This window comes from Cherax quadricarinatus, chromosome 5 (genome assembly GCF_038502225.1).
Source record: "Cherax quadricarinatus isolate ZL_2023a chromosome 5, ASM3850222v1, whole genome shotgun sequence".
Lineage (NCBI taxonomy): Eukaryota > Metazoa > Arthropoda > Malacostraca > Decapoda > Parastacidae > Cherax > Cherax quadricarinatus.
In genome coordinates this window covers 56,696,727-56,709,409 of record NC_091296.1, presented here as the reverse complement: position 1 = coordinate 56,709,409, position 12,683 = coordinate 56,696,727, and the positions used below count along the sequence as shown (strand labels likewise).

Here is a 12,683-nt window from a genome sequence, read left to right as displayed (position 1 = left end):
CCATGTTTATACGAAAATACCCCTATGATTGGCGAATTTTACGATTGCCGGGAACTACGAAAAGCGGGGACCACTGTACAGTGGACCCCCGACATTCGATGGCATCAACATTCGATAAATCCGACATTCGATGCATTTTAACTCAAAAATTTCGCCTCGACATTCGATGGAAAACCTGACATTCGATACGATTCATACGAGATGTGTCCACGTGTGGCCTGAACTGCCCCGTGTGTGCAAGTGTTTACAAGACAGCCAGTGTGCGCGCATCTAAGGATACATTCGGTACATTCCATATTATCCATATTATCACTGTTTTTGGTGCTTGTTTCTGCAAAATAAGTCACCATGGGCCCCAAGAAAGCTTCTAGTGCCAATCCTGTGGTAAAAAGGGTGAGAATTAGTATGGAAATTAAGAAAGATTTTGAAGGGTTTGGGGCTAACCCTGAGAAGCCTATGCCAGTTGTGGACTCCATTGTGCCTACTTCAAAAATGAAGGAAATGTGTGCAAAGTGGGTTGAACTGCAAACCTTTATGGATGAAAATCACCCTAACACAGCTATTGCAAGCCGTGCTGGTAACTATTACAATGACAAAGTTATGGCCCATTTTAGAGAAATCTTAAAGGAACGGCAACAGAGGTCCAGTGACTCTCAAGCTGGTCCTAGTGGCATTAAAAGAAGAAGGGAAGTAACCCCGGAAAAGGACTTGCTACCTCAAGTCCTAATGGAAGGGGATTCCTCTTCTAAACAGTAACAATTTCAACACTCTCCCCTCCTCCCATCCCATCAATCATCATCAGATCTTCATTAAAGGAAAGTGTCAATTATTCTATTGTTATTATTCTATTGTTATTGTTGTTATTGTAATTATTCTATTGCATTAAACTTAATATTTCATGTGGAAAAATTTATTTTTTCATACTTTTGGGTGTCTTGCATGGATTAATTTGATTTCCATTATTTCTTATGGGGAAAATTAATTCAACTTTTGACATTTTCAACACTCGATAGCTCTCAGGAACGGATTAGTATCGAATGTTCAGGGTCCACTGTACAACAGTTTTTCAATTACACACATTCTTCATTTATTCAGACTTCCTACAAGAAATATATTCACCACTCATTGTAAGCTAAAGATAAAAATATTTTAAGGTAAGTAATGTGTATTGTATATGCATTATTTAGGCCTGGGTGTATTGCTCACTTAATATGTGATAATTTAAACATTTTTTTTTTCAACAAGTTGGCTGTCTCCCACTGAGGCAGGGTGACCCAAAGAGAAAGAAAATCCCCAAAAAGAAAATACTTTCATCATCATTCAACACTTTCACCTCACTCACACAATCTTTTTGCAGAGGTGCCCAGAATACAACAGTTTAGAAGTATATACGTATAAAAATACACAATATATCTCTCCAAACTGCCAGTATCCCAAACCCCTCCTTTAGAGTGCAGGCATTGTACCTCCCATCTCCAGGACTCAAGTCCGGTTATATAAAATAACTTGTTTCCCTGAATCCCTTCACTAAATATTACCCTGCTCACACTCCAACAGATCATCAGGTCCCAAATACCATTTGTCTCCATTCACTCCTATCTAAAACGCTCACGCACGCTTGCTGGAAGTCCAACCCCCTCCCTCCAACCTTTTCGAGGACGACCCCTACCCCGCCTTCCTTCCCCTACAGATTTATACGCTCTCCATGTCATTCTACTTTGATCCATTCTCTCTAAATGACCAAACCACCTCAACAAACCCTCTTCAGCCCTCTGACTAATACTTTTATTAGCTCCATACCTTCTCCTAATTTCCACACTCCGAATTTTTTGCATAATATTTACACCACACATTGCCCTTAGACAGGACATCTCCACTGCCTCCAACCGCCTCCTCGCTGCAGCATTTACAACCCAAGCTTCACACCCATATACTTTCATACATTCCCTTCTTTGCCTCAATAGATAACATCTATTGAGGCACCACTCACCTTTTTTCCCTCATCAATTCTATGATTAACCTCATCCTTCATAAATCCATCCGCTGACACGTCAACTCCCAAATATCTGAAAACATTCACTTCTTCCATACTACTCCTCCCCAATTTGATATCCAATTTTTCTTTATCTAAATCATTTGATACTCTCATCATCTTACTCTTTTCTATGTTCACTTTCAACTTTCTACCTTTACACACATTCCCAAATTTGTCCACTAACCTTTGCAATTTTTCTTTAGAATCTCCCATAAGCACAGTATCATCAGCAAAAAGTAACTGTGTCACTTCCCATTTTATATTTAATTCCCCATAATTTAATCCAACCCCTCTCCTGAACACCCTAGCATTTACTTCTTTTACAACCCCATCTATAAATATATTAAACAACCATGGTGACATTACACATCCCTGTCTAAGACCTACTTTTACCGGGAAGTATTCTCCCTCTCTTCTACACACCCTAACCTGAGCCTCACTATCCTCATAAAAGCTCTTTACAGCATTTAGTAACTAACCACCTATTCCATACACTTGCAACATCTGCTACATTGCTCCCCTATCCACTCTATCATATGCCTTTTCTAAATCCATAAATGCAATAAAACTTCCCTACCTTTATCTAAATACTGCTTACATATATGCTTCAATGTAAACACTTGATCTACACATCCCCTACCCACTCTAAAACCTCCTTGCTCATCCGCAATCTATATTTTGTCTTACCCATAATTCTTTCAATAATAACCCTACCGTACGCTTTTCCTGGTATACTCAGTAAACTTATTCCTCTATAATTTTTACAATCTCTTTGTCCCCTTTCCCTTTATATAAAGGGACTATACATGCTCTCCGCCAATCCCTAGGTACCTTCCCCTCTTTCATACATTTATTAAACAAAAATAGCAACCACTCCAACACTATGTCCCCCCCTGCTTTTAACATTTCTGTCATGATCCCATGTTATCAGCTTTTATATTCATTTCAAAGTGAAAAAGGGCTATGATTCACTTTACAGCAATTTTACCTTTACAGCAGTAGCTCAAAACCTAACCTGGGGTCCTCCTGTATAGTAATATGTAATAACTTCTACTGAATCATGTCAATCCTTCTCCACAATACTGTACCAGCCTTAATGTACCAAAAGATATTTGGATTTTATTTTACAAAACTGCTTTCAGGTTTAAAATCCACTAGGAGCCAAACATGTATTGTTGGAAAAATATTTCTCTATATCTTCTATCCTTGACATATGAACCTTCCCCAAAGCATTTAAAAAATTACTTCCTTCAAACATTCAAATGTCTAAATTTTACAATGACACTTATATGCTGATGTCTTTTGTCTGTCTCATAAATATGCAAGATTACAGGTATGTCTTGCTACTTCTACTTACACTTAGGTCACACTACACATACATGTACACATTTATTTATACACACTCATCTGAGTTTTCTTTGATGTTATCTTAATAGTTCTTGGTCTTATTACTTTTCCTTTTATATCCATGGGGAAGTGGAATAAGAATCTTTCCTCTGTAAGCCATGCATGTTGTAAAAGTCAACTAAAATGCCGGGAACAATGGGCTAGTAACCCCTTTTCCTGTAAAGATTACTAAAAAGAATAAGAAGAAAATTGTCAAAGTGGGAAGTCTGAATGTGCGTGGATGTTGTGCAGATGATAAGAAAGAGATGATTGTGGATGTTATGAATGAGAAGAAGCTAGATGTCCTGGCTTTAAGTGAAACAAAGCTGAAGGGGGTGGGAGAGTTTCAGTGGAGAGGAATAAATGGGATTAGGTCAGGGGTTTCAAATAGAGTTAGAGCTAAAGAAGGAGTAGCAATAATGTTGAAGGATAAGCTATGGCAGGAAAAGAGGGACTATAAATGTATTAATTCAAGGATTATGTGGAGTAAAATAAAGATTGGATGTGAAAAGTGGGTTATAATAAGCGTGTATGCACCTGGAGAAGAGAGAAGTGTAGAGGAGAGAGAGAGATTTTGGGAAATGTTGAGTGAATGTGTGGGGAGTTTTGAATCAAGTGTGAGAGTAATGGTGGTTGGGGATTTCAATGCTAAAGTGGGTAAAAATGTTATGGAGGGAGTAGTAGGTAAATTTGGGGTGCCAGGGGTAAATGTAAATGGGGAGCCTTTAATTGAGCTATGTGTAGAAAGAGATTTGGTAATAAGTAATACATATTTTATGAAAAAGAGGATAAATAAATATACAAGGTATGATGTAGCACGTAATGAAAGTAGTTTATTAGATTATGTATTGGTGGATAAAAGGTTGATGGGTAGGCTCCAGGATGTACATGTTTATAGAGGGGCAACTGATATATCGGATCATTATTTAGTTGTAGCTACAGTTAGAGTAAGAGGTAGATGGGAAAAGAGGAAGGTGGCAACAACAAGTAAGAGGGAGGTGAAAGTGTATAAACTAAGGGAGGAGGAAGTTCGGGTGAGATATAAGCGACTATTGGCAGAAAGATGGGCTAGTGCAAAGATGAGTAGTGGGGGGGTTGAAGAGGGTTGGAATAGTTTTAAAAATGCAGTATTAGAATGTGGGGCAGAAGTTTGTGGTTATAGGAGGGTGGGGGCAGGAGGAAACAGGAGTGATTGGTGGAATGAAGTAAAGGGTGTGATAAAAGAGAAAAAGGTAGCTTATGAGAGGTTTTTACAAAGCAGAAGTGTTATAAGAAGAGCAGAGTATATGGAGAGTAAAAGAAAGGTAAAGAGAGTGGTGAGAGAGTGCAAAAGGAGAGCAGATGATAGAGTGGGAGAGGCACTGTCATGAAATTTTAATGAAAATAAGAAAAAATTTTGGAGTGAGTTAAACAAGTTAAGAAAGCCTAGGGAAAGTATGGATTTGTCAGTTAAAAACAGAGTAGGGGAGTTAGTAGATGGGGAGATGGAGGTATTAGGTAGATGGCGAGAATATTTTAAGGAACTTTTAAATGTTAAGGAAGAAACAGAGGCAGAAATTTCATGCACTGGTCAGGGAGGTATACCATCTTTCAGGAGTGAAGAAGAGCAGAATGTAAGTGGGGGAGGTACGTGAGGCATTACGTAAAATGAAAGGGGGTAAAGCAGCTGGAACTGATGGGATCATGACAGAAATGTTAAAAGCAGGGGGGGATATAGTGTTGGAGTGGTTGGTACTTTTGTTTAATAAATGTATGAAAGAGGGGAAGGTACCTAGGGATTGGCGAAGAGCATGTATAGTCCCTTTATATAAAGGGAAAGGGGACAAAAGAGAATGTAAAAATTATAGAGGAATAAGTTTACTGAGTATACCAGGAAAAGTGTACGGTAGGGTTATAATTGAAAGAATTATGGGTAAGACAGAATGTAGGATTGCGGATGAGCAAGGAGGTTTCAGAGTGGGTAGGGGATGTGTAGATCAAGTGTTTACATTAAAGCATATATGTGAACAGTATTTAGATAAAGGTAGGGAAGTTTTTATTGCATTTATGGATTTAGAAAAGGCATATGATAGAGTGGATAGAGGAGCAATGTGGCAGATGTTGCAAGCATATGGAATAGGTGGTAAGTTATTAAATGCTGTAAAGAGTTTTTATGAGGATAGTGAGGCTCAGGTTAGGGTGTGTAGAAGAGAGGGAGACTACTTCCCGGTAAAAGTAAGTCTTAGACAGGGATGTGTAATGTCACCATGGTTGTTTAATATATTTATAGATGGGGTTGTAAAGGAAGTAAATGCTAGGGTGTTCGGGAGAGGGGTGGGATTAAATTTTGGGGAATCAAATTCAAAATGGGAATTGACACAGTTACTTTTTGCTGATGATACTGTGCTTATGGGAGATTCTAAAGAAAAATTGCAAAGGTTAGTGGATGAGTTTGGGAATGTGTGTAAAGGTAGAAAGTTGAAAGTGAACATAGAAAAGAGTAAGGTGATGAGGGTGTCAAATGATTTAGATAAAGAAAAATTGGATATCAAATTGGGGAGGAGGAGTATGGAAGAAGTGAATGTTTTCAGATACTTGGGAGTTGACGTGTCGGCGGATGGATTTATGAAGGATGAGGTTAATCATAGAATTGATGAGGGAAAAAAGGTGAGTGGTGCGTTGAGGCATATGTGGAGTCAAAAAACGTTATCTATGGAGGCAAAGAAGGGAATGTATGAAAGTATAGTAGTACCAACACTCTTATATGGGTGTGAAGCTTGGGTGGTAAATGCAGCAACGAGGAGACAGTTGGAGGCAGTGGAGATGTCCTGTTTAAGGGCAATGTGTGGTGTAAATATTATGCAGAAAATTTGGAGTGTGGAAATTAGGAAAAGGTGTGGAGTTAATAAAAGTATTAGTCAGAGGGCAGAAGAGGGGTTGTTGAGGTGGTTTGGTCATTTAGAGAGAATGGATCAAAGTAGAATGACATGGAAAGCATATAAATCTATAGGGGAAGGAAGGCGGGGTAGGGGTTGTCCTCGAAAGGGTTGGAGAGAGGGGGTAAAGGAGGTTTTGTGGGCAAGGGGCTTGGACTTCCAGCAAGCGTGCATGAGCGTGTCAGATAGGAGTGAATGGAGACGAATGGTACTTGGGACCTGACGATCTGTTGGAGTGTGAGCAGGGTAATATTTAGTGAAGGGATTCAGGGAAACTGGTTATTTTCATATAGTCGGACTTGAGTCCTGGAAATGGGAAGTACAATGCCTGCACTTTAGAGGAGGGGTTTGGGATATTGGCAGTTTGGAGGGATATGTTGTGTATCTTTATATGTGTATGCTTCTAAACTGTTGTATTCTGAGCACCTCTGCAAATAGTGATAATGTGCGAGTGTGGTGAAAGTGTTGAATGATGATGAAAGTATTTTCTTTTTGGGGATTTTCTTTCTTTTTTGGGTCACCCTGCCTTGGTGGGAGACGGCCAACTTGTTGAAAAAAAAAAAAAAAAAAAAAAAAAAACAAACATATTTTTGCTAAAAATAAATAAAAAAATAAAAATATATAAATATATATATATATATATATATATATATATATATATATATATATATATATATATATATATATATATATATATACATACATACATACATACACACACACACACACAGTGGACCCCCGGTTAACGATTTTAATCCGTGCAAGAGGGCTCATCGTTATGCGAAATAATCGTTATGCGAATGAATTTTCCCCATAAGAAATAATGGAAATCAAATTAATCCGTGCAAGACGCCCAAAAGTATGAAAAAAAATTTTTTTTACCACATGAAATGTTAATTTTAATACACACAAACTGAAAAAGGCATGCACAATTACATGACACTTACTTTTATTGAAGATCTGGTGATGATTGATGGGATGGGAGGAGGGGAGAGCATTATCTTCTTACTGTTTAGAAGGGGAATCCCCTTCCATTAGGACTTGAGGTAGCAAGTCCTTTTCTGGGGTTACTTCCCTTCTTCTTTTAATGCCACTAGGACCAGCTTGAGAGTCACTGGACCTCTGTCGCACAACAAATCTGTCCATAGAGCTCTGTACCTCCCGTTCCTTCAAGACTTTCCTAAAATGGGCCATAACATTGTCATTGAAATAGTCACCAGCACGGCTTGCAACAGCTGTGTCAGGGTGATTTTCATCTATAAAGGTTTGCAGTTCAACCCACTGTGCACACATTTCCTTAATCTTTGAAGTAGGCACAATGGATTCCACAACTGGCATAGGCTTCTCAGGGTTAGCCCCAAACCCTTCAAAATCTTTCTTAATTTCCATACTAATTCTCACCCTTTTTACCACAGGGTTGGCACTAGAAGCTTTCTTGGGGCCCATGGTCACTTATTTTCCAGAAACAGCACCGAAAACACTGTAATAATACGAAATATTCCGAGTGTATGCTTGGATGTTACCGCGGAGGCTGGCTGGTAAACAATGGGACGGCCGGCACATGTGAGGGCACATTGGACGCGTCTCGGACGAAAATCGGTATGCGGGTTTTTAATCGGTATGCACGGCAAAAATTTTGCGATAAAAGTAATCGTTATGCGGAAAAATCGCTATGCGATGCCATCGTTATGCGGGGGTCCACTGTATATATATTTTTTTTTTTTTTTTTTATTATCACACCGGCCGATTCCCACCAAGGCAGGGTGGCCCGAAAAAGAAAAACTTTCACCATCATTCACTCCATCACTGTCTTGCCAGAAGGGTGCTTTACACTACAGTTTTTAAACTGCAACATTAACACCCCTCCTTCAGAGTGCAGGCACTGTACTTCCCATCTCCAGGACTCAAGTCCGGCCTGCCGGTTTCCCTGAATCCCTTCATAAATGTTACTTTGCTCACACTCCAACAGCACGTCAAGTATTAAAAACCATTTGTCTCCATTCACTCCTATCAAACACGCTCACGCATGCCTGCTGGAAGTCCAAGCCCCTCGCACACAAAACCTCCTTTACCCCCTCCCTCCAACCCTTCCTAGGCCGACCCCTACCCCGCCTTCCTTCCACTACAGACTGATACACTCTTGAAGTCATTCTGTTTCGCTCCATTCTCTCTACATGTCCGAACCACCTCATATATATATATATATATATATATATATATATATATATATATATATATATATATATATATATATATATATATATATATATATATATATGATAGTCGAAGTATCACATCAATACAACATTTAACACTTGAGAAATAATTTGCAAAAAGGACAACAGTTTCTTCAGAAAGCATACACTAATTAAATAATACATGAAATGATGTAGAAAACTAACTGTGACACATATTATTAAAGAATAACTTGAATGACAAACGATCACTTACTCAAATTACGTGGCTTCACCTAGTATCACATGAAATCAAATTGCCGTTTTTTCCCAATAACAAATAATATCAGATTCTAACTTTTGTGAACAGAATGTTGATTTTAATAAGCACAAAATAAAAAATATTACCTCTGGCTATCAGGTTTTGCTTCAGGGGGACCAGTGCCTTCACCTGGTACATAAGTAGCAAGATAGATGCTGTTGATAACCGTGTTTCCCAACTCTGCCATTACCTTCAAAACTTCAGGTTCCCAAGCATCTAATGTCAAGGATCGTACTTTGGAATAGTGCACACCAAGACTACGGTGAATACCCGAACATTCTGTAAATTCCAATATTTAATATCTTAAATATCTAATACACTTTATTGCATCTTTATATACAGGTCAGAAAAATCAATACAAACACACCACTTATGCTCTGACAACTTACCAATACACAGACTAATTCCTAGATTTATAGAGGCCCATCGAGGATTGCTGCAATTGCAGTCACAGCAGTGATCATTTCCAGGAATGCTCATTATTTCCTGCCACAATCTGAAAAAAAAAAAAAAAAAAAAAAAAAAAAAAAAAAAAAAAAAAAAAAAATCAGATTACATCAGAACTAACAACTGACAGAGATTTTATTATTAAACTGCAAAGGAAAGGAAGATTCAAAAAGGATTGTGTTAATGTAGTACTGAATACAATTCAGCTACACAAATAATAATGCGAGTATAAATCTTACTGAGCTTTGTGTGCAGTAGGTGCCTGGGGTGTGGTTGCAGGAGAGGAAGAGTTGGAGGAGTCAACTGGTGTGGCAGGAGTCAGGGACCCTTTCTGTGGATGAGGAGAGGAGCCAGGAGTTTCTTGTCTGTTATCTTGGATAGAGTTATGTGAGCTTTGAAGGGCTTGCCCAATACCACGCTGAAGAGCGGTTATCCATGAATCATAACTCTCTTCACTTTCAGCTTGAAGCATATGACATCTGAAAAAGTAAATAACTATGTGAAAATAGTATAGAAATACAGGTACTACTCACTTAATGACTTACCTGAGAGCAGTAAATCTGGGCCTAGATATGAGAGAATACATCTATGTGCTAAGTATGCACCGCATAAAACAATCCTGCGGCACGCAGTGCATAATGAGAAAAAAATGCGACCATATTTCTGGATTAAAACAACTACTTTGCAATGTTTTTTCATATGTTTTTTACAGTTGTATTTGCAGTTCCTTAGTCTCATTTGAATGGAAGATATATTACAGAAATAAAGATGATTTTGATTGGTTTTAGTACTGATTACTTTAGTGGGTAGTTGAAACAGTTGACTGGGCAATTTCTTGTGCTCAATCGATAAAACAGAAGTACTACTAGCAAAATAGCTAAGAATCTGGTCGACTGGAATAATGTAATTGGCCTAAAATGGGAGTCAAAGTGGGCAAAATCACTGATGCATAAATATCAATGATGCAGCAAAATTCCTGAGAGCGTAATTTCATTAATTGCCATCAAATTTCATACTTTTTGCTGTATTACCTTCAGAAAAAGATTCTCTACCATTTCATAAGAAAAAATAACAAAATTTTTTTTTCTTAAATTCTTGGACCCTGTGTCTAAGTTTCAGATCGGGGGTCTGGACCCCTGAAAGGGTTAAACGTCAGCTACCAAACCTATACGAAATACATATGACATTTAAAGCACTCCAGAGCGATTACCATTATAATTATTATTATTATTACCATCAACATACCTTCGTCACTGAGTTTAATCATTTCTTAAGATGCCATGAGAGATGCAGAGAATGTAAACACACAGACGAACACACCAGCTAACCCCTTTACAGTGTTCTTCTTTTGTACTTCTTCCATTCCTTTTTCTTCATCTTTCTCTGTCTACAATAAATACTCACCTCTCACCCTACATTAAGACTACAAATATTTTAAGGTAAGTAATGAATGTACTGAATATGTATCTTATTTTTTTATTGTTTTCTGTAATATGCAAGAGTTTTTTTTTTTTTTTTTTTTTTTTCAACAAGTCGGCCGTCTCCCACCGAGGCAGGGTGACCCAAAAAAGAAAGAAAATCCCCAAAAAGAAAATACTTTCATCATCATTCAACACTTTCACCACACTCGCACATTATCACTGTTTTTGCAGAGGTGCTCAGAATACAACAGTCTAGAAGCATACACATATAAAGATACACAACATATCCCTCCAAACTGCCAATATCCCAAGATATTGCAAGAGTTATGCAAATTAAAACAAAGTTATCAAGTTGGAGTTACCTTTTTATTTATTTATCTCTTTCTAATATACATATTTAATTTACCATCTGGTATTGTTATGAAGTGGGCAGAGCTACCTGTAGCACAGGGAGAAGCCAAAAGTGTTTCAGCAGCTGATGATTCACCATGACAGAGAGTTGTGTGTCTCACAGCGCTATAAAATATTGTATAATTATACTATTACTATCAATTAAGGTTATCTACCTATCATATTTATTCCAGAATAATATTAGGTATAACATAAATACATGTAATGTAGAAGCATGATAAAGACACCCAAATTAATAAAAACTGACATTATATGGAAATGTATTGAAGGGTGGGCGACAGAGGGCGGGGAAGGATAAAAAAAAAAAAGTTACCGTGACCATTACAGAAAATGCTCTGCACCTGAAGGGTAACCACAGAAGATCACTCTTATCCTATGCAGATTGAAAAAAGTGCGATTTTCTCAAGAAAAAATTTCCCAAGTAATCAGCTGTGCGCACATTTCCTGGAATATCTCGGAAGTAGGTTATTGACCTATTTCATGTTGTATTACCATTAATAATGAACGGATTGAAAGGATTTTCACAGCAAACATAAAACTGATGTTTTAATTTCAGGTGGTGACATTTTTGAAGCATTAGTAACGGGGGGTTCCTCGATTAGCGTCGAATTCATTTACTGACGTAGCCTTAAGAATGGAACTCCATCAGTATATAAGGAGAGGTTGTATTGTATGTACTGTATAGAGCCTCTCCTCACTTAGTGACGTACTTGTTTACCGATGCCTCGGACTTACGACGGGCTCTCTAACCAGTAATCATACCTAAATAATGTACATTAGAGCTCATTTCCTCTATTTTGTATATTTCAATATACAGTACACTACTGTATAAACATTTAAAAATGTATCAGAAATGTTATAAATGGTGCAAAGGTGACATTAAAACAATATCAAAGATGACTGACACAAACTCACTACCATTATAGTAAGTGCCTCACTTAGCGATGAATTCGTTTAACCCCTTCAGGGTCCAAGGCCAAAATCTGAAGTGATGCTCCAGTGTCCAAGAAATTTTGAAAAAAAAAAAAAAATTATTTTTTCTTACAGAATTAAAGAGCATATTTTTGTGAAGGTAATAAGACAAAAAAAAATTTCTGATCAGTACTTACCGAGATACAGTGCTAAAATGATGTGGTGGCGGCAACATCGACGAATTCCACATACGCGCATTACATTATTTAGCGGTTTTTATAGTTTTTTCTTTCCTTTTCCAATTTTTTTCTTTTCCTACTAACATTTGGGACCTGAGAGACCAATACTGTATATAATGTATATATATATAAACTCACTGTATTGAACACAATAACCGCACTAAAGTTATTATCATATTATTGTTTACCACTGTTGTTTATTACAATAAACATGCACAAATCTTGTATAATACTAATGTTCTATCATATATTTACATATTTACAATCACTGGACATGGTTTTAGAACTGCTGGAGCTTGTGGAACTCCTTGAAACAAGGCACCATGCACAGAGGCACCTTACATTCCTCACACATAAACCTAGTGTCTTTGCGTCTTTGTTGCCGTCGTTTTGTTTGTGCACAGACGATGCATCTCTTCTG

General features: G+C 37.6%; 1 protein-coding gene across 4 annotated transcripts in view; it reads right to left on the bottom strand.

Moving 5' to 3' along the window:
- CenB1A (Centaurin beta 1A) overlaps positions 1-12,683 on the bottom strand; it is a 79,001-nt gene that overhangs the window by 29,094 nt on the left and 37,224 nt on the right. For all 4 annotated transcript variants that reach the window (XM_070102423.1, XM_070102451.1, XM_070102442.1 and 1 more), the window contains 3 exons: positions 9,519-9,758; positions 9,222-9,328; positions 8,919-9,111 (listed from right to left, as the gene is read on the bottom strand). In XM_070102423.1, the coding sequence (XP_069958524.1) occupies positions 8,919-9,111; positions 9,222-9,328; positions 9,519-9,758 (540 nt within the window). The remainder of the gene's footprint in view (positions 1-8,918; positions 9,112-9,221; positions 9,329-9,518; positions 9,759-12,683) is intronic.